We start from the raw sequence: 23,688 nt of genomic DNA, 5'->3' as shown, positions 1-23,688 counted from the left end.
GAAAAATTTTCATTGAAGACAACTCCTAAGAATATTTCACTCACTCTTTCGATTTCTTTGCCATCGAGCAATAAAGGGTTTAAGCAACTCTCATTCCTATGTCTGCTCTGATGGAATAAAACAAATTTAGTCTTATTGGCATTGAAGAACAATTTATAAACCAACATCCAGCTATGAACGTTGGCCAAGTCTTTGTTTGCAACTGTGAATAGTCGTTCCATATTTTTTGGACATGTAGTGGACATAACGATCGTTTCAAAATTTTGTTGTTATTATTATTTGTCTCCATCATTTTAAAAAAATCTTTCCCCAGAAGGCTATTACTTTTATTCATTTTAAATATTTCTGCTCTGTGAGATTTGTTTTTGTTTGCTATGACGTCATTAAACGTTCTGCGGACATCGGACGCCAATTTGTGTCCTGCTGTACTGCTTCGCTTGGTGTGAATATATTTGTAGACTGTGATCTGACGGTACGGTAAACCGTACTGTACTGCGAACAAACAGATGTCCATATATTTGGGCGTAGCTCTCTTGTCTCAAAAAGAATCAAATCAGTGTCATCAGCGAACATGATCGACTCGGAGGAGTCTAGACACCTAGGCATGTCGCTTATGTATAGGATTACCATATTTTCGTGACTTCAAAGCGGGACTTCTCCGAAAAGGCCTTTAGCTGTGATTTTTAATTTTACATTTTCCGATTTCACTGCATAGACCTACACTTAAAGCCATCCCGACTGTCATCGAGAGTTGGTGCGCATATTCTCTGTCTAAATATCGGTTTCAGTTCGAAAAATAGAAACAAAATTGACGTTATTGATACGAAATAATTTGAATTTAGCCGCGCAATGATTGCAAAGCACTTCATCTTTATCATTAACGGTTTCTTTTAAACATGGGTATTCCCGTTTTCAAATAATAATTTTCACTGAAATTAATTAACTTTTATTAAAGGATAATGATAGCTTCGGGAAGTATAGTTGAGAGCATGCGACTCTAAGGTTGAGAAAACTGATCTAAACACTTAGCCCAAATAACACTACACTAATCCCACGTGGCATTAAATCATCTCATCATGTTTACAAGTTTTTCCGATAAATTCTGAACCGAGCAACAAACTTGCTCAATTTAAATCAAATCTCTCCTCAAAAACGCTGCGCAGAGTCGATGATTGTTCGAACCAACTTTATTCATGTGGGAATGGGAAACAAGTAGAAAGAATTTGGGCTGCAAAGAAAAAAATATAGAGGGCCTTTAAATTGGATAATATAACTAAATTAGTTAATTGGGATTCGATTGACATAAATATTTTTGTTAGGATTGATGTGATTGCCGTCAAGTCAACTAACTTAGGATATTCCCAACCTTGGGTGCAAATTGCCATAATTGCAAAATTACTACAATTTCTTTCATTGAATAATTACATTTACAGCATACAATTAAACATTTTTTTACTGGGTATATATATTTCACAAATACTAAGCATCATAATATAATTCTAGCTTTCAGCATGGAATGTGAATAATTTTGGATATTTTGGAAACCTCAATGTTCAGAAATATCCGACTCATTTCCTATGATTTTCAACTTAGTTTTGCAAAAATGCAATAATTCTTGCAGGTGATCCAACACCATTTTTAATCTTCAATGGCATTGCAAAAACATAAAATCCCTTTGGTTTATCCAGTAATTTTTCTAAATTCGCCAGGTCTTCATAAACAGCAACGTTAGCATCAGCGAAGACTTTATGTGTGCTGTAATTGAAACAAAAATGTAGCTTAACCTCCTGAAATCTATATACAACAACCCCCAAATAAAAGGTATCAAAATCTGTGTTCATTATTGTCTGTTCTAAATACACTGATACTAGGTTTAAATTTTTACAACAAGTCGTATTTCTATCAAATCAAACACTTCTTAATTACAAACATTTCCTATTTGAATTCGTTCTGCAAAACTGTCTATAAAATTTAGGTTTTATATGATAATATCTCTTCTAGATCTAATTTGAAGCTTATTAAAAACAATCTTACTGAAATCCGTGATCTTGTCCGTTATCAACAGTGTAATTATCAATCCCCACAGCAGCAATACATCTCTCTTCAAGTAGCCATTTCGCTGCTTCTGGATCAATACCCGGAGTCTGAAGAACATACCGAGCGTCTAGACCACGAAACTTTGTTCCGAGATAAGCATCTCTATCGCTCCAGTAGTATTGACCGTACCCCGTGCGGAATAAAACAATTGTTCCAGAGCGAATTCGTCCTGCAGAATTGTTAATGATAAATATATATTGGCATCAAAATTACCTCGTCGCGAGAAATTGACAAATAAAACTCTCGACATGTAATTGAAAATATTTGCGGGATAGATGAACATATATGCTAAAAACAAAGCATATATATATATATCGTATAGGACTGAGTTAAATGGAGTCTACGTCATGAATTTACACTATAGGATGGAAAATCACACCATGCTTTCTCTCCCATGCTTTTATATCTGCTTTTGAGATAAATGATGTTCTCGGCACAGGATCGCCATCCTTGACTAAATCAATCACCACGCCTGGGGCGATCATCTCTTTCATTTCAAAATCTTTTGCCTGATATAAAAAGGGTAATCAAGTGTTGGGGTGGGAAAATGCAAGACTCCAACAAATTCTTATTTTTGCAAACAAATGAAAAAAGTGCTTTATATTATGTAGACATGTCAAGCCCAGATCGGGGTATTTTACTTGAATTTTACACACAGGATTGTATTCTACGTTGTGTCAAAATATTTGTAGGGCATTTTCACAATTCCTAAAGCTTATCACTATTGCTAAATTTTCGATGTCGTAACCTTACCACCATCTTAGTGTCCAATACAGTTTATTTCCCAAGAAAATTCCGATACAATGATACGGAATTTTATTGTAATAAGCCGATTAGCTAATTGCACTAACTACAATTATCTACTTTAGAGGTTTTTCAAATTGAATTGTTGAAGATAATCTCTACATAAATACTCGACACACCTGCCGCTCCTAAATTAAAAAAAAAGTGAATAAACTTATATGAATATTTTACCGATTTTCCCAATTCATTGAATTGAAGTGGTGCATCTGCATGAGTGCCCGTTAACGAATTTGTTGTGAAATAATTTGAATAAAGAAAGAACTTAAACGGTCCATTTGTGAGAATTCCTATAAAATGAAAAAAAATAAATCAATTCACAATACAAGAATGGGTATAAGTAATATGAACTATGGGGCACATGGACTTTAATCAACTGAACGGACGGGATATCGGCGTATGTCAATAATCAAAACGTTTCATTTGCTTAATTTATCAAATAATAATTTTGTCTGATATATAGGTTTACTGAAATATTTAAAAAATGATCTAAATGTTGGGGTAACGAAATTATCATACCGTGTAAACGATACACGATAAGAAAATGATATTTTCTTGAAAATAAACGTTCCATTGCGGTCGAAATATTGTATTACTGTTATTGTTTAATTGTACAATATGTTATGTACGACGGAAATAAATATCTGAATCTTATGTGGAGTAAATATAAATATATATCTGGAGTTTATCCGCAAATACATATATACGCCACTAATAAATACTAATTTGCCGGTACATGAACTATTGATCCAACAAACATCATAAACTAAAGTAAACCTTTGAATATATCCATCATTTTGAATCCATATTCCGTAATAGTCGGCCACAATGACGAAGTTTCATTCATTTCATGCGTAAGATCCACAACATTGGCAGTATCAATTCTCAGTCTTGCCCAGTTTGATCTTGGCCAACATTCTTCATGAATAATGTTTGAAAAATAATTTTAATATTACGGTTGAAAATTTACAATTCCAGGGAATGTATCGGAATATAGATTTTTGTAGGTCACGGTTTTATTTTCGATAAAGTCAAAATGGATTTATTGAATAGGTGAATTTTAATCAGCTGGTAATCCAGCAATCTTCTATTATCAAGTCCATGCGTCTGAAACAAATAACTGGCTAATTTGTTCCATACCCAAGCTGGACTGGTAACCAGACAAGATACTGTGGTACGCTATATGAGCCGTAGTATGTCCTTTTGTCTCCCCGGAATAAATATGAAAATCGCATCCTATCCATGGACAAGTTGATATACTATCACATATTGATAGGCAATTTTCTAACAATGTCGAACCCCCTCCCCCCTTTTAGAATGTCTGAAAAAACGAAAACTAATGGGCGCGACTTGCCACGCGCCGAATAAGCGCACAAAACTTTATGGCACCGAATGTCGTCAAGCAGAAACGACGTGATTGTGGCCTTTCCCCAGCATTTGACTCTTGTAAAAATCGTCCTATACTTTACCATTGCAAAATTGTCGGTGCTTATTTAAAGAGTGGTTTTGCGAGTTGGCGATGTATGTTGGGGTATTTTTGTTTCAAACCATCATTTTGATTCATAGCATTCAACAATCTATTTTGTAAAAGTACCGGTATCGAATTTTAGCCTGGTCTATCGCAGCTATTTATACACTAATTTTTGATTACTGCAATTAAACTGGAACTCTTAAGAAGACAAAGTGATCATTGAATTATTTGATATATATTTAAATATCCGAAACACTTACTAAAAACTAACAAATAGATTTCAAAAACGCGAAAACGAGGTAATGTGAGTGGTAATCTGTTTGAGCGAGAAAAGTGATGAGCGGATGCGACTACGTCACTCTTTGCATCATGCTGCTTCGCCAATGTTACGAAGTAAACAAGGAAGTCGATGCTCGGGGAAACATCCATTCAGTCCGCAATTTCTATTTGAAGCCCTTGTTTCTGACGAATCCTGGCATATTCAGTTTCGATTTCTTAAAACATTCTGAATCACACAAAGCAATTTTCAGAACATCAGTTCTCATAGAAACTCGCGTTTTGCGGCTTCCGGTCAAACTTGTCAATTACAGATTTTGGCGTTCCGGAAGTATTCGTACTAATAGGACGCACAACCTGAACCCTAACCGGGAACAAAACTATTTTCAGGTTGTGTGCCATTTAGTACACATACTTCGGGAGCACCTAAATTTCAGAATCCCCCTTCGCTTGAAAATTCCTGCATGAATACAATTATAATATCTATTTCTTATACCAAAAATTGTACAATTGCTCACTTGCATGACAGATAGCAAAAATGCCGAAGAAAACAATCATACATCTATAGATGTCCATCTTCACCGATTTCTTGATCTATCTTGCACAATTTAAATATTGAAATACTGTAACAAACGTTCTATTGTGTATAGAAAAAAATATTGTTATAATATTGTTATGTTATAATTTTATGCGTTAATATTGAGATTTTCTTATCAAAAGGCCAAACTGATGAATATTTCCGAATTAACTTACTTTGATTGTTGAATATACACAAAATATCTTGAACTTATCTTGCATATCATCAGTTACATTAAGTGATGGATGTATCATGTTCTACCTAAAAACTGTAATATATTTATAAAGCACGGGCCGGCAACCTTTAGCATATTGAAAGAGCCATTTGGCATCCCTTTCGTCAAACTCAAACCTACTCGAAGCCATAACATTTTCTCTAATGCCCATAGCTATTAAAACTCCCAGCAAACCATACTTGTAAAGCAATAATCTAAATCCTACTAAAAAGAAGCCAAATAATTTACGAATTATGCATAATTCAGTTTACGACGAAATGAAGATAACTTGTAAAACTAGAAGAAAAATTTGTTTTGAAAAATTCGAATAATCTTAATGCGACCTATTTTTACAGCTTTCGACATATACCCGCTGTGATGTGTAATTAGTGAGTAGCAATCGACTTTATGTCCTCGACTTTCATTGAATCTCCACTGCTTCTAATACAAAACTGCTGCCTGAAGCCTATTATTGATTCTGAAAATTTATATATTTATTTTATTCTATCGACATATCACGTTCTTAATTAAGAATACTCAACGTTGTATATATTTTACGTTGACGTAAACGCCACGGGCATTACTGGTTCCAGATAAATCCAAAATCTGTACTGACGAAGACCACTGTATAAAACGACGTTACGAAATAGTGTTTCAGTATAAAAAAAAAAATTTTTATCGAAGATATCTCTAGTGGTAACGATCCGGTGACTGCATTGCTTTGTTTACAACAATTTTAACTGACAGGTCATTTGAAAAATACTCGATGAAAACCATGTTTCTATAAAAAATTAATCTAAACAAATTAGGTGGAATCTGATGTATATGGTACAAAACAAAGAAGGATTTAGGTTGATTTGCGTTATGGTATTACTACGTTGGGTTCTTTTGCTTGTGATTGCTAGAAATACATATATTCCAATTTTCCTGAAGTTTTGAACAATCGTTTTATCGAACGGTTGTGAACCACCACAGAATAGTTCACTTTGGACTCGCCTTAAATTTCAAGTAGGAGGTCAGCTGAACAGCCACCAGATTTTCTAAACTAATAATAGGACATGGATAGACATTAAGGAACTATTACATTTTTCTGATTAACGGCTGAAAAATTTACCCGGTGACAGATTATCAGTGACCTTTTTTAAGTTTAAGAGAGCTTAAAACAAAAATTTCGAAATTTAAATATTCCAAATCTTCAGTAATGAATATTTGTTTCAACTCATATTTATTTGGCAATTTATTCAGCAATGGCTTTGAGAGCTTGTTTTGTCGCAACGATAAACCCCCACCTTGCACTGTAAAAATTCCACGGTGTTTATAGGGCGTAAAACTTACAGTTTTTATTTTGTTATTAACATTGACAAAAAAAAATATGTAAATATTACAATTTCCGCTGTATCAAACTACGTAAACTTGATGGTACAAAGTATTTTTGCAAAAATCTCATCAAATCATAAATTTGTTTGTAAGAAAAACATGTACTGTGTGCAAAATTGATCTACATGGAGGTAATTTTATATGTTTTCACAGGTGTTTGAAATGTTAATTTGTTAAGGGTGTGTGGAATCTATATCTATCTATATCTATGAGAAATAATATTAATAGCTTTGCTGAAATCGTCACAATTCCTTATATTACCGTAAACACTATAACTATAATATATATCGGAATTAGGCTATTTCATCTCCTGTTTGAAATAGGTACCATCAGCAAAATGCATTACAAAATCGTATTCCGTCAATTATATATATCCGTCAATTTTTTACTAAATAATATGTTCGAGGTTGTAAAACAAATTTGGAAATGATTTACTCACCTAGCCTAGGGCGCTTAGGTGCCTTGGTTAGCCTCCATCAATATTATCGTTTCAATTTGACAAGAAAATAATTTTTATGTTCGATTTCATGCAAACATAATATAATTATTTGCTTATAATCGTAAAACGTATATATCAAATCAGTGATCGACAACAACCGGGCAACCTTTCCCGGCTAGATCTATTCGCGCATGTATATTTTTGTACATTAGACGTTTTGTAAATTGATTTGATTGCCCGTTTTTGTAATCCTGTGGTGAAAAAATGAAACTTTAGAAAAACGTCATCGATGACATAAAAGAATTTTGGGAGCCGAAAGAAGACGTTGTGTACTATTAGAAAATCCGCGCTCTGTTTCCACATATACTGTTACTCATTCTAAAATACAAAGAGCCTATGTCCCGAAAATACATACGCCCTGAAGCTTGTTAACACGTATCGTCACGCTAATAACCGAATTGCGTAAGTCTTTTTGGCGGTCGTGCACTTGTGATATTTATTCACTGTATGAGTCCAATTCACCTTGGTTGGCTACTATATAAGGGTACATTGCTGTTTTATTCTTTATATTTAATCTTAGTCTTATTTCGATTGGTGTGCAGAGCGTGTTGTAGTGATGAAATATATATTTGTAAACATAAAAAATAATGTAATTGAAACAGATTAGCTATTTTGGGGGTTAGAAATCGTAGATACTAAGAATTACATTCGTTTTTTGATTGTTTGATTTTCAGGACTGGTGCATATAGTCAAGTTGCAAAAATGCGTATGACCCCAAGTCATAGACAAATTTCTGCCTAAGTCACAGTGCGCCATTATGACGTCATATGACTGCTTCATACAAATTAACTTAAATCCGGTTTCGATCACAAAATTGAACCATGGAAAATTATTGACTCTCAATGGCATAGCAATATCATTAGGAAGTTATTTACGTTTTTCTCAAAACTGCTAAAAATGACTTACGCAATTCGGTTATTAGCGTGACGACATGCTACTTTATTCTCCAAAACATAGTGCCCTCGGCCCCATTAACCCTCTACATTGCCTGAACTGCAAGGCATACACATGACAAATGAAAACACAATGAATTCAAACAAAAAATTTATTTCAATATAAAATGCAATGTACTTCTCATGAATTATAAAACCTGTTGTAATGTACTTTACGAGATATGTCTTTTTAGGTTGGTCTACATACTTGCAGTGTGAAATTGGAATGGAATTACTGGGATTTCCACAATTAATTCTATATTGCACATCGGTGGCTTTATGTATAAAGCTTTGTCGGGAGTGGAGGTGCGAAAACGTCTCATAAAATTTAAATATTCCAAAGACTGATTGATCATGCAAAATGATTGGCCTTAATGTAGTGGGCAAATTTCAGTAATGGAACTGTAATTCCGATTATCTTTTGACTGAAATTAACAAAATATGTAATGTGAAACAAATGAAAATTGAATACTTTAAAAAAAACTCACTAAAAATATTCGAAACGAGTGTATTTTATAAATTAATTATTTTCATTTCGAATATTCTTGACTTTAGTTAATAACAAAACAACACCATTTAAATCAGGGGTCACCAAACTTTTTTGACCGCGGGCCGGGTATGACTCAAATTGTGTTGAAACGGGCCGGATGAATATTTTTGTCAATGCAATACAATAAATTCACAAATTTTGGGAATATCGCAGAATATAGATCGAGAACATCCTAGGAAAAAAAATTAACAAGATTTCTATATCTAGACAACTATCCTGAGTTTAGCTGTTATCAAAACGTTGCTGTCATGAATTAGAAATGTTACAAAATCCGCGGCAAAAATGTACGCTTCACGTCTGCTAAGTACCGTTAAGCCGTGTTGAAATACCGCTCATAAAAACGACTGCCTGCTGTAGCTTGGAATTTTATGAAATTTTGACATAATTTAGATAAAATAATCAACTATTATCTGGTATTTAAATTTTTTCATTAGCGCATAAATTTCCCAACATTCGACGCTTTTAAAAATTACGCTCCAGTTATACGTAGTGCAAATTATTGATATTGTCTATGGACACCAATAAAATTTATATGGACGTGTGTATTTCTTGTCTAACTTGATGCTTACCAATTTTTATGAAGTTTGTACAATCAGAACATCGTTAATCATTACCCACAATGAACCACTGTCAAACTATCATGCACAACTCCAGCGTTTATTTGCGACGATCTTTCGGCGGTGTCAATGACCGTTGCCAGAATAAAATCCTGAATTATCTCAATATACCATAGATGTGACGCACATCGAAAGATTAGTGATTGATATGTGTTATTTTTCCATATTTAGTACAGTTCTTATCAAAAAAGTAATACAATCATTATGAAAACAAGAGAGCTATGCTCAAATATATGGACACGTAGAGTCACATAATTTTGATGACGTCATAGCGAAAAAAAAAGTAATAGCCTTCTGGAGAAAATTTTTATCTTTAACCACTAAAAATTTCAAAGCAATTGGTCCAGTATTCGAAGAGAAAAGCGACTTTTTAAAAACGTGTCAAGCGGTACTGAGTTAGCAGTCAGGCAGCATCTTACCTGTACACTGTAGGCCATATACGGTAATTGATCACAGAACAGTTGTTCCCTTGCAAATTTTATGTTGTTTACACTTTAGGACAGATAATTGATCCCAGAACAATTCTTCCCTTTCAAATTTTATGTTGTTTCCAGTAGACTCTCATCAAAATAAACAAATATAGTAGGCTACAAGTGCTACAACGCTTGCATTACTGCACTGGTAGGATCGTGAAAGAATAAGTTACGGTAATTTCATTGTGGTAAGACACCGGTACCGGCACCAGTACCAGTATCGTACTTACGTACTGAGCTACCAGTACCGGTTAGCAGTCAGCCAGCATCTTACCTGTACACTGTAGGCCATATACGGTAATTGATCACCGAACAGTTTTTCCCTTGCAAATTTTATGTTGTTTACACTTTAGGACAGATAATTGATCACAGAACAATTCTTCCCTTTCAAATTTTATGTTGTTTCCAGTAGACTCTCATCAAAATAAACAAATATAGTAGGCTACAAGTGCTACAACGCTTGCATTACTGCACTGGTAGGACCGTGAAATAATAAGTTACGGTAATTTCATTGTGGTAAGACACCGGTACCGGCACCAGTACCAGTATCGTACTTACGTACTGAGCTACCAGTACCGGTACCGAACCTGTAGGTCTGATATTCCGTTCCGCATACGATAGGCTATAAAACTTGCATTGCAGCATTAGTAATACCGCGGAAGGAATAAGTCAATTTCACTGCGTTACGGTACCTGTATGGCAACTTACCAGTACCGACCTACAGTAGCTGTAGTACTGAGCAAAACAATCGATCGCGAAACCGCTTGAAATAAGTGTAAAACAGTGTTCCCATGAGTAAAAATAAATACCGCGAAATTTTGTATGAAATATCATATCTCATAGGATTCATATAAAATTTAAGAATAAACAAAAGTAATAGCCTTCTAGCGAAAAAATTAATCTTTAACCACTGAAAATTTCAAAGCAATTGGTCCAGTATTCGAAGAGAAAAGCGACTTTTTAAAAACGTGTCAAAGAACAAGAACAAGAAGAACAACAACAACATAATATTGAAACGATCGTTATGGACACTACGTGTCCAAAAATTGGCTGTCGGGCGGTACTAAAATTCCGATATCTCCGTTATTTCTTGACCGTTTATTCCAAACTTGGTATTGTTTTCTATTTTTACTCAGATCTTTCCACTGGAGCAGTTTTTGGACACGTAGTGGACATAACGATCGTTTCAATATTATGTTGTTCTTGTTCTTGTTGTCCTTGTTCTTTGACACGTTTTTAAAAAGTCGCTTTTCTCTTCGAATACTGGACCAATTGCTTTGAAATTTTCAGTGGTTGAAGATAAAATTTTTCTCCAGAAGGCTATTACTTTTTTTTTCGCTATGACGTCATCAAAATTATTGCCATTGGGTGGCGCTACGTGTCCATATATTTGAGCATAGCTCTCTTGTTATTCAAATCGGATGAACTTCAATTTTTTTGTAACATACCTACATGAATATCCGCATTAAAGCAGTACAAAAGTTAGTGTGGCTTTTGAAATTGGAGCAGTACGCGAGGGATTACAGTACTGTTAGCACAAAATGCACATTCGACGTTTATTTTAGCACGAAAAACAAACAGTTTTGTCGAAAGCAAGCGCCACGAGTGTACAAGTGTATCGCAGAAAACGTTACGTACTGGTAGCATTCAAAGTCGCAAAAACGAAGTTTTGTTTACAACCACGACTGAAAATCTGTCAGGGTGACAAAAGTGTCTGATCGGATGCGGAAAGGCCTATTATTACGTCACTTTTCTGCATCTTGCCGATTGGCCAATGTTACGAAATAAACAAGGACGACGATGCTCGTGAAAATCTTCCTTGGAAAAAAATTTAGCCATTTTTGCATGTTATTGCGGACCGGATAAAATGACGCCGCGGGCCGGATAAAATGACGTCGCGGGCCGGATCCGGCCCGCGGGCCGTAGTTTGGTGACCCCTGATTTAAATAAATATGAGGTAGAATTTCAAAAAGTAAAAATTTTCACTTGAGGCAATTCTTCGAACCTTTTCTGGACAATTATCGAAACAGTATTGTACAAAATGGGTGATGAAAACAAGTGTGGAGTTCTCGGTAAGTACATTAATTAAAATATATATATTTACTGCCATTTTGAGTGACCATTCCAAATTTATAAAACAATAATAGATTCAAGGTTTTCATGATGGACTAGTTCATCCAATTAATTTGTTAAAGCGATATTAACATTTTGAGTTAATTTTTACTCTATACTGCACATACATTTAGATATTGTCAATCTAAAAATTGGTTCCCAAGCTGTATTTCTATATTTTCAAGATCAAAATCAAATTTAATAGGCAGTTGACATTGATAAACAGACGCCACATAAAAACGTTAATCTTTCTTGTGACATCAAAATGCTAATCAAATGTAAAAGATTGAAAAAATGGCACCAACAGACCAATACCCCTGGAATTATTCATTAAGAGATAATGCAGTTTAAAAAATTTAGTAAAATTTGAAAAAATCAGATTTGATAGGCAGATCACAATGACAAACAGGAACCATGTAACACCAACCTTATTAAAGTAAAAAACTGACCACATGTTCACACTGACACTATGGGAATTTTGCATTACCAGATAATTAAAAAATCCCACAAAAGCAATATGTGATATATCCAGCCTAACCCAAAAGGCGCCTGGATTATATAAACGTGACAGGAGTTATATTCAACAGGAGAATATATTCAACTCATTTGCGGAGGATAAAATCTTGCTATGAATGCCACAAACTCAATTTGTATCCATTTAATTTCTCTGTTGGATGTAGATCAGTTTCTGCATAGGATCTGAAATACAATAAAACAAGTCAAGAAAATCAGTAAAGGATCAGTTTTTGAAATCTCTACTTATTATGAGGGGCTTGTTGAATACAGTTAACTTAAACGCAACAAACGACTTTGCATTGCCACTTCTTGGTGGTGTCGTGCTTAGCGTTAGGAATACTGTCCATGCTTCCGAAAAACAAAATAACTGGCTAATTAATTCCATACCCGACCTGGACTGGTAACCGGACGAGAGGCCGTGGTTCGCCATATGATTAAGCCGTCTTATCGGCTTTCCTCTTCCCCGGGATAAATATGTAAATTCTATCCTATCCTACATCGTACCCCTGATTGAATTCACAGCTTCGAATCCAGTCTGAATAATAATGTGCTGGTGGATTGCTGGATTCCTCGCCACCGCATGGCAGCATGGTGGTTCACGTTAACTGCTGGTCGGTTACGGCTTCCTACAACATTACGTCTATGCATCTGAAAATAAATAACTGACTGACTAACTAATCCCATATCCGATATGAATTGGTAGCTGTACAAGAGGACGTGGCTTCCCTGAGATAAGTATGTAAATCATAACCTTTCCCCCCTAAACTGTAAATTATCAAAACATACAACTGCTGAATTGAGACATCATGCTTGTTAGATTTGACCTCGCATGCCTCATACTTTTGGCCATTTATATTCCTCTATTATCTTAACAATCCCAGCCAAATCATGTTCTATCTTTATTATCCTAATTTCCTGTTGACAGTGACTCATTATTGCGCCACAGTAAAGACATAGGGAGTGAAACGTTTCCCCCGGGTTTCGAGATAACGCTTTTCTGATTCTTTGTTCTATACCAGGGATGGCGAACCACTGACCCGCGGGTCACAAAGTGACCCACTGCGTTTTATTTGTGACCCGCCAAGCACGAAGGCACGAATAAAATAAAAAAAATGCTAACATATCAGTGATAAAAATTGATAAAACCGGCCTTAAATTAATCTAACAATAGCTAAACTATTATAATGTACCGTCAATTGGACAGTCAGGAAGGGCTGCGATCGCTCATGTTCAAAATGTTGATTTCAGGCCGGTATGGTAATTTTCAAAGCCCCTAATCTTGTACGCATGTATGCACCGCTGTGTACCGTTATTCAGCTATTGGGCCTGACATCGTTTATGACATAACAATGCAATCGATCTGTTCATTTCTCGCAACGCCCGTCTTTTTTGGAAGTGCATCTGCAGACTGTTTTAGGGGTTATACGAGAACTAGATGCTACTTTGCATTTTATTAGTTTCTCGTCTACAATGCTGTTGTGAAAACAAAAACTTCCAGTCTTGAAATAAAAATCTAGAAATCTGATGAAACAATGGGGCAGTGTAAGGGTGGCTTAATGTGGTTGAAAGCTGATCGAAAATTATAACACTATCAAAGCGGAATTACCTCCAAACACTAGAACCGTAAAATAATTTAACGCATCATCCTATACGATTTCGGTAATTCATGTGCGTGTTTTCGTACTCTAATATCATAAAACCGAGTGCCATGAAAAGTCCCTGATAGAAGTGCTGCATAAGTAAAGCCCAAACTACACCAACACCAGCTTATAAGATTTGTTTCAGAAGTTTTTTTATAGATACAAACGTGAATTAAATATCTGTGACCCACTCTCTTCTGTTCCGCGATAAAATTATAATTTTTGACCCATTCATTGGAAAAGGTTCACCATCCCTTTTCTATACGGACTGTGGAATTGTGAAAGTATCGTTTAATATTGAGATTTGCCTTGAATTTACCTCATCATAGGGGTGCGCGTTTCTTGAAATCTGCCAGATAAGTTTAGCTAGGTTAGGTCCTATTTAGTATTGGCTATTATTGCTTGTTATTATGAATGGTATTTTACCCTTCTTTCATTGCTTATTTATAGTGCATTCGTGTCGTAGTTTTATCGTTGGTCTTCATGTTTCTGTGCTGTAGCAACATTTTACTCATATGTGGCGATTGATGAATACAGTTCGTTTTCTAATGATCTTGTTGCCTCTTTACTACTTTGGTTGTGCAGTTACTAGAAGCTGGGAGATTGTGCATAATTCTTCAAGGCGGGTACGGATGCAAATAGGAATCCACTATGTTGAGTGGATTGGAATTCACGTTCCAACTTTACATTGAAATAAAACTAATATTCGTATGAAGAACATTTTTAATATATTGCAATAATGGCTTTAAATGTTTTAATTGATGAATCATCTGATGACATCGACATTCTTACAGTTCAGGTTCGACAATTTTCATTGGGTCAAGCAATAAAAGATGGTCAGCTAGGACCTAGGTCAGACGAATTACCATTATGAACAAACTTTTATGAATTCGAATAATATTTGTACACAATTTATTCTGGATAAACAAAATCGATAAAAGGTTACTCTACATTATCAGAAATTATGCGATCATTTGAATAATTGGAAATTTATTTGGAAAAATATATTACAAATAATGGACCTGATCAACATATGGCTAAATTACACCTTACTCAGGTTGTGGATAAATTGAAATCATGTGACATGATTTACCGCCAAAATTTGGACTCTTGCGTTAAAGAGGCCAACATTAGCTACTTTTCTAGATGATCAATATCTCATTCGTCGAAATCTAAATTGTCTTCGTCATCTTGTAGAAGACTGGAGAAATCAAGAATGTTGAGATTTGAAGCAGAACAAGAGAGAGAGAGTTAGCGGAGTTTAAAGAAAAGTTTAAAGAACACCAAGCTCAACTACTTGATGAACTGTCAAGTGACAGAAACTCTTCTACCTCCAAGTCAATTTTGCATTGTAACACCGTCATCTCAACAAAAGATGGCAATTGGCGTCACTCAACTGCAGTGAGTCAGAGACCTAGTTCAGTTCCACTTTCGTCCAAAAATAATTTGGAAAATGCAGGTATAAATTATTACTTGAATTCGTCTTTTAATGTTTTACAATCATTGTATTGCCCAACGTCTGCTGTTCATGCAGTTCAGTCTTCAACCCCATGCAGTGTTGTTGATTCTAACCAATTTTCCATTGTTAATGCAAATGTTTCACAGTTGCCAAACAGTGCACCTAATTTTGTTGACATTATTTTTCCTACTATTATACCTACTACTGTGATTAGCACAGCAGCTATAACTGTCTCTGATAGTTTTACGGGGCCAGTGTATTCACAACCTATGGTTTCTGTCCCACAGCGGATTATTGCGCAAGTTGATTCCATGTCTTTTGATTACAATCGGCCAGACGTATTTTCTCATGCCCTGTTTATACAACCACTGTTCATCAGCACATTTATAAAGCAACTTACTGAAGGACTTACGTAACGTAGGACAGATGCGTAACTGTTCTATTGTGTTTGACAATTGGAATGCAGGGAATTGATTTGAAGCCTGCATTGCATCAGTCGCGCTCTAAAGAACCATTACATGCACCTCAAACTGAAACAACTTCTGTGAATTCTATGTCTGTACTCAACACTTTGTGCCCTGTTTGACTCGTGGCTGTTGCTGTTGAAATACATCTACCTGACAGACGTGATGAAAAGAAAACGAGAATATCGGTCGGAGGCCGAAGACTTATCGATCGAAACTGCGGTTTCGTTTCATGACTCTATAGTGACATCGCGTGTCCCATCACTAATTAATTAATAACTCGCTAATTATACGACATATTCATATACGACATTCATCCAAAATCAATAGGCTTCTGGTCCGAGATATGATGAATGCACATGCAAAATTTGGAGCAGACTCAACCTTGTTTTCGTGAGATATCGCGTGTATCTAACAGACAAACACACAAACAAACAGACAAATACCTATCAACATACTTACCGATCTTAAGATCGATAAGTAACAATTGCTTTCTTGGATCTAGGATTTCAAAGATCATTTTGCTATACTCGTCTTGCGAAATCTATTGGCCTTTCTGGTAAACCATAGCGTTGCATGATACACACTACAAATGTCGTTGCTGTTCATATTGGAGAAAGAGTTTCATTTCGTCTGAATGGCGTGAATAATACTAACATTGTTGAAGTACATATTGCTTCAACTTTTGACAAAATTCCTGACGTCAGAGATTTATTTCCAAAGCCAGATATAATTGACAAATATCCTCATTGGATAGTTTGAAGTTCCCAGATATTGATGACAATGTTGAACTATTAATTGGGGAAGATACCTTGGGTAATTGTCCATTCACGGATTCCAGAGTTGAACCACCTGGCACTCCAGGTACCTTGCTTACATGCCTTGGACGGTGTCTCTTTGGCAAAGATCTATCGATGAAAATTCGCTGAATTAAATTAACACTTCTGTACCTATGATATCTGATGTACAGAATTTACAAAGTGATGTAGTTGTGAATTTTATTTCTACTACTCTTCCATTGCTATCATTCAATGATACTACTTGCGATACTTGCATGTTACCTCAATGTCTTCCAGAAGAAGATCATATTTTGCAGGAGCAAGAAATTGCATGTGATAATTCACAGACATCTACAATTAACAACCATGAACTATGTCGCAAAATCATTACAGAGCAGGAAGTGACAGAGAGCAGCAAATTCAACAGCTGTAATTTTTCATTTATTTGTTCCACCTTGCATGATGATATTCTGGATGAGAATGATATTAACCGTGAAATTGCTGTCTGTCAAACTTGTGGAAATGATTTCGCTGACATGAATGCAGATCCATTGACAACACAACCTTCTTTGGACGATGAAAGAGAAAATTATGAGTGATACTTTGTAGCGTGTTGATGGACGATTGGAAATTGGTTTATTATGGAAATATGATGATATTGATCTACCGTACAACTATAACATGACTCTCAAACGCCTCATGTCTGAGAAAACTCGTGCAAAGCCACGCCCACTTCTATTGTTTTTTGGCGATTCTGAGGCATGTGAATGGGGTTTTGGCCAAAGATTTGCCCAATTCTCGAAGAGTATAATTAAGTGAAGTTTTCTTGACCGAGAAATCTGTGTTCCCCCTCTCAATCGCCCTCCAGTGGCGTAAGAAGGTTGCGTACCTAAAAATGAAGCTATTGAGAAATAAAATAGATAGGCGTAATGAGGAAAATTAGTTTGACATTTTTTTGCGGAAATTTTTTTTCTTTTACTTCCCAGTCACGCTTTAGTGATTTTGGCTTATTGCGGGCTTCTGAGAGGTCGTATCAAGAATCTAAAGGCATGGGCATGATTAGAAGAATTATTTGAATCGGTTTTAGGTGGAATTTTTTCCCTCCCACCCCCCAGCCACGCTACAGTGATTTTGAGCCATACCTGAATGGTAATTGATAGAGGTGACATATTTGGGTCATGCCGGGTAATTAAAGTGAATTTCATGACAGAAAATTTTTGTCACGGTTGAGTGATCACGAACCTTTAAAGTGATAAATATCAACCCCCATTGGTGGTGATCAGTATATAACCTGATAGTTAAACTATTTGATGGACTAAAAAAATCGGCGGCACCGTGCCGGACGAATGCCGTCATTTGTTCGGCGCAACGACCCGTGTTCTCCAACGAACCCCGAAGAAAGGTTTTTTTTTTTAATTTACTTAACATATCTTTGTACATTTCCCCTCGCGGGTAGCGTAGCGACCGTTCCCTAGATGAATATATGAAGAATAGATATGCTGACCAGATACCAGAAGATGAATTGGCACCTACAGAGAGAAACTGGTTTATTCCACACCATGCAACAAGATTGAAGTTTCGTGTTGTCTTTGACAGTTCAGCAGAGTTTGATGAAAAATCATTGAACAAGAATTTACTATCAGGACCTGATTTCAATACCTCATTAGTTGAAGTTCTTCTACGCTTTTGTTTGAATCACATTTCTGTGTCGTGTGAAATTCGACAGATGTTTCACAGAATCTTGATAAAGCCGAAACATACACAATCTCTTCGTTTTGGGCAATCAAGTCAATTTACAAAACGGCTAATGTACAAAAATATACATGTGTGAATGGATCTAGCCTGGAAAGGTTGCCCGGTTGTTGTCGATCACTGATTTGATATATACGTTTTACGATTATAGCAAGGAAATATAACATGTTTAAATTATTTTCTTGTCAGATTGAAATGATAATATTGATGGAGACTAACCAAGGCACCTAAGCGCCCTAGGCTAGTTCAGTAAATCTCCAAACTTGTTTTACCACCTCGAACATATTATTCAGTAAAAAAATTATATAATTGAAGTTATACGATCCTATATTGCATTCTGCTGTTAGAACCTATTTCAAACAGGAGATGAAGTAGCCTCATTCCGATATATATTATAGTTATAGTGTTTAATGTAATATAAGAAATTGTGACGATTTCAGCAAAGCTATTAATATTATTTCTCATAGTCAGATAGATATAGTAGAAAGAAGTTGTGAAAATGAAAATTGCACCTTGTTTACTGTTATGCTTTGGATTTGCAACAGTTTGCAATGGAAGTAAGTATATTTGTGTCATTTTTTATTATTTCTTCGACATGCTTCATACTCACATAAGAAAACTCAGCGGCAAAAAACGAAAGTAGTTTTTCAGCAATATTTATATTCAATAAAATTTCAAATTGCATTTTTCAAAATTGTTAGGAATTGTTCTGAACGCGCATAAACCCTCCCAAATGAAATGCCGAGCATCCTATTTTTTATACTGCGGCGACAATCGTTAGGATAATGATAATGTAATTAAAATTTACGTTTTCGTAAATGCAGCACAATAAGGCAAACATTTTTTCTTCTTTATCTTAAAATTTAATTTTTTAATAAAATTAGGAAGTGACAAGGGTAGCGAATTTTTCCCATCTACGGTAATTAATATATATATCTCTCAAAGTGATTGGTGTAGCCTAGAGTTCAATTTTATATTATGTTTTTCATCGCGATGTGTTACAATTACGAAACGACCTGTTGGTAATGGCTGGTTTTGAGCTTTTCCGTTTTAAAGATCTGTAGCCAGCGCAAATAACACAAATTTAAAATATAATATTGCTTCATCAAATGATAAAAAAATCATTAAGGCATGATTTAGATTTCACCTTCTGAATGTATGATTCCGACAATTATATACAACAATTGGCAGATATAAATAACCTAACAATGATGTTTTTATTGAATTCTCGGGCATGTATATATAATGTTTTGTTTTATAATATAATTATAAAAACACAGCGTAACGTTTTCATGTCTGAAGAATACTGCACATGTCGCAACAAAAATACATTGATCATACAATAAAAGAAAAATATTAATATAAAGAATGATTGAACTTGCGATTAGATATAATATCAGTTTTTGACAGTGGATTACAAATCCTTTCTACACCCGACCCACCTGATTGTCTGATGCCTTTGCCTTATATTTTGACAGAATGTTGGAAACGAAACAATTGGGGAAGATTCAAGTTTGATTCAGCAAATGCCATAGATCTTACTCATGAAGTCAATGAAGATGCAGCCGTTTGGCCAACTGACTTATCTCTCGGTTACAAGCTGATTCAACATGTTAAAGGTAATCAACTAATTTCTTATTCGTATAAGCATAATTGTCTTATCAGGTACATAATTTAATTAAATTCAAAGATTACTTCTTTTTATCACAAGATTCGCCATAATGTTTTGACTATGGTTTTGCTGTGCTTATCAATTGCCGGAAAACTATGATCATAGTAAATACGTGGGGTATAGTGTACGTATAGTTGTTTCCTCTAAGACTCTTTTCGTACCAAGATTGAGCTTACTTACGGTCCGCTTTCAAGTTTTTGATTAAGAGAGTAAAATCTTGGTTGTATGAAACAACAGTGGTAAAAAAAATCCAGAGATTCAACTAAAGTGATAAATCTTTAAATAACGCTCAAAAATCAAAACGTGGCACTTCACCGGTCGACACAACCCGAACCAAACGGTGGGCCCCGGATACCAAAGAAATCAAAGGGTAGTATGGGAATAAAATATAAAAGGGGAGTGGGGATAATGTGGAATACCTTAATAAGAATTTGACTTGGTTCGATTTCACAAGCATAAACCGAATTTTTTACAGGAATTGTCAGCAACGGTCCATTCAAATTCTTTCTCGATTCCAACTCATTCAGTGCTAATACACTCACTGGAACTCATGTTGATGCGCCGAGTCATTTCAACGCGGAAAGGAATCAAGTAGCTTATTCTGTTTTTATTTCAACTAATAACATAAACATTAATGAAACAACAGATTTATCTAACTTTACATTAATTTGATTTCTGTTTGTCTATTTCTGTATACAACATTCGTCAGACGTCCTAAAAAATCCCCACTAATTTAAGATATACCTTTTCTGCTTGATAGCTAAAATAGGTGTTGTTGTTGCTGAGTCGCGTGACAAACTATCTATTACGTGTCCCCTGGTCCTTGTACTACTGGTTCAATATTTGACATCGGTCGCAAAGATGATTGAATACTTTGGATTATGTAGAATGAAATTCTGCTCTGCTAATGCGTAATGATATTTTTATGTATTTTTTTATATTTTCACATTTTGCAATCTGAATCACGTACTATGTATTTACCACAATGTGTAAGAAAAATATACAATATTATTTCAGGCACAAGATATTCATCTGAAGGAAATGATAGGGCCAGGTGTATTAATTGACATGACTAAAGACGGAGTTCCAATGCCACGAGAATCCTTGATTACAAAAGAAGATATAAGAGCTTGGGAAAGGAAGAATGGTGAATCAAAAACTAATATTTATTTCACTTTCATAACAAATATGTTCATGCAGCCTATTTCTCATCATCGTACATGATACTGGATATATTCAACCGTTCTAAACGTTGACAACTCTGTTTTGTGTAGTTGTTGACTACATTATCATGTGACTACTCTTTAGAGTAAAGTTATCTAAATACTGATCAAAGGTTACGAAATTCCATACTACTGAATATCCGATCTAATTGGGAACTAGTTATGATTGCATGTCGGCATGTCGCATAAATATTAGTTAAACACATAAAACCACTGATATGCTTGCTGTTCAGGAATGCCAGAAAGAAATTTTGAAAAATATTTTATTCTCTTATTGATGTTTTTATTTTATTTCGACAAAAGATATTTTTTGAAGGTCGCATCCGAGAGGATACGATTGTTCTTTTTCGAACTGGTTACGGAGATTTATACTGGAATGACAGGGATGGATATTACGGAACAAAGGTTCGTGGACCAGCTGCTGCGTTAGATCTTCATGTACCTGGATTGCATTTTGAGGCCGCCAAATGGTTAATAAAAAAAAGATGCATCGCTGCCGTTGGAATTGATATTTTTACTATTGATCGTGGACAAGATTTAAACTTTCCGTAAGAACTCTTTCGGTGATATTATTATTGATAGTTTTATGAGTCTTTCCTAGAAATATTTATTACTTATCGATCTTAAGATCGGTAAGTATGTTGATAGGTATTTGTCTGTCTGTATGTCTGTCTGTTAGATGCACGTGATATCTCACGAAAGCGAGGTTGAATCTGCTCTAAATTTTGCATGTGCATTCATCATAGCTCGTATCAGAAGCTTATTGATTTTGGATGAATTTATGTCGTATAATTAGCGAGGTATTAAATTAATTAGTGATGAAAAGATCTGGATTTTTGCAAATCGAGAGAACGATTTTGACGAAGCGAGGGATTTTTGAGACGCGTTGAGTGTGTGTGTGCGATAGGCAAGTTTTCACGCTAGTGAGTCATAGCGAAGGATACACACCGCTAGATCGTATCTCGTGATTAATCTCACTCTTGTAACTTTGACGTCGTCTCGATGCGCAAGTTTTCTTCGAAAAATTTTTCACGCTATTGAGTCAGAGCGAAGGATAACACGCCGCGAGATCGTATCTCGTTACTTGTAATTACTCTTTAAGCAATGTCCATGTCCCTCTATCATCAGGTTCGGGGCTGCAGAATTCCACACTAAAATATCGCTAGGCTGTGTTTGAATACACACGGTGTCGCTATGAAGTCGAGTGGGTGAATCGAAGCCGCAGTTTCTGTATTGGGGGATCCCCTGACTTCCGGCCGATATTCTCGTTTTATATTATCAGTGCTTATTGCCCCAAATATGCGCTATTCGTATGAATCCATAATTCGCTTATTACTTTGGTATTGCCAATATTTAATGTAGCAACATTTTCTCGACCGCAAATATAATAAAAGCAGTTATCCGAATATAATACTAATATTATAAAAAGTAATAGTCTTTGTCTCCAAGTACTCCAAATTTTGCAAGAATTGGGTGGTGTTATAGGTGCACACAGGTATTGTTTTGGTGAAGAGCTCAAAAAGGAGATCCGTGACGGAAAATGTCTAAACAGGGCATTCGTTTTAATTCCCGATGTTACTTGTGAATCTCGAGCCCTAACTTACGGTTACACTTACACTTTTTTTTTTATCTGAAAATGGCAACGTTATTAGTTTTGTCAGACAAATTTACAAATAAACATTCCCGGCATATTTTGAACAATTTCTAACCAATGTGAGTTATTTTGAGCAAGACGTCCAACTTGAAGAGTTAATCAAGTTGGATATTAACGGAATTTTTATTTATAATTAAAAAGCAAAGTATGATTTTTTTCATTTGACAGAACGCATCGAGTATTCGCGGATGCCAACATTGCAGTTTATGAAGATCTTGCCAACCTTGACCAACTTGTAGAACATCAGAAAAAATTCTTCGTCTTCGCAATGCCACTCAAGCTTAAGGGTGCTGCTGGTTCTCCAATCCGAATTGTCGCCTACCCACAGTAGAAGATTGTTCAAATTGATCGTACTATTAGTACTTTTATACATACATATATCTTTTAATCGAAAGGACTATTTGAAACTGACTGATATGCTAAATCCCTAATAGTGCTGTAATTCATACTAAAATGAAATGTTTTATTATTTCACCGTGACAATATTTTTAAAAGGAAATGACGAAAGTCAAGGAAAGAGGGCATGGCGCTTC

General features: G+C 35.3%; 2 protein-coding genes across 2 annotated transcripts; one reads left to right on the top strand and one right to left on the bottom strand.

The window, feature by feature from the left end:
- Positions 1-968: 968 nt before the first annotated feature.
- On the bottom strand, positions 969-5,534 carry LOC120329549 (isatin hydrolase-like). The gene is made up of 6 exons (XM_039396198.2): positions 5,164-5,534; positions 3,676-3,816; positions 3,073-3,188; positions 2,477-2,606; positions 2,035-2,266; positions 969-1,755 (listed from the first exon to the last, which is right to left on the bottom strand). Exons 1-6 carry the CDS (start codon positions 5,219-5,221, stop codon positions 1,590-1,592), a joined length of 843 nt encoding a protein of 280 aa, XP_039252132.2. The 5' UTR covers positions 5,222-5,534; the 3' UTR covers positions 969-1,589.
- Positions 5,535-18,941: 13,407 nt separating this feature from the next.
- LOC120330256 (kynurenine formamidase-like) lies at positions 18,942-23,624 on the top strand. The gene is made up of 6 exons (XM_039397133.2): positions 18,942-19,163; positions 20,085-20,225; positions 20,754-20,869; positions 21,296-21,425; positions 21,818-22,049; positions 23,324-23,624. Exons 1-6 carry the CDS (start codon positions 19,106-19,108, stop codon positions 23,484-23,486), a joined length of 840 nt encoding a protein of 279 aa, XP_039253067.2. The 5' UTR covers positions 18,942-19,105; the 3' UTR covers positions 23,487-23,624.
- The last annotated feature ends 64 nt before the right edge of the window (positions 23,625-23,688 follow it).

This window comes from Styela clava, chromosome 12 (assembly GCF_964204865.1).
Source record: "Styela clava chromosome 12, kaStyClav1.hap1.2, whole genome shotgun sequence".
NCBI lineage: Eukaryota > Metazoa > Chordata > Ascidiacea > Stolidobranchia > Styelidae > Styela > Styela clava.
Note: the sequence above shows the minus strand (reverse complement) of the source record. Positions and strands in the feature narration are given on the sequence as shown.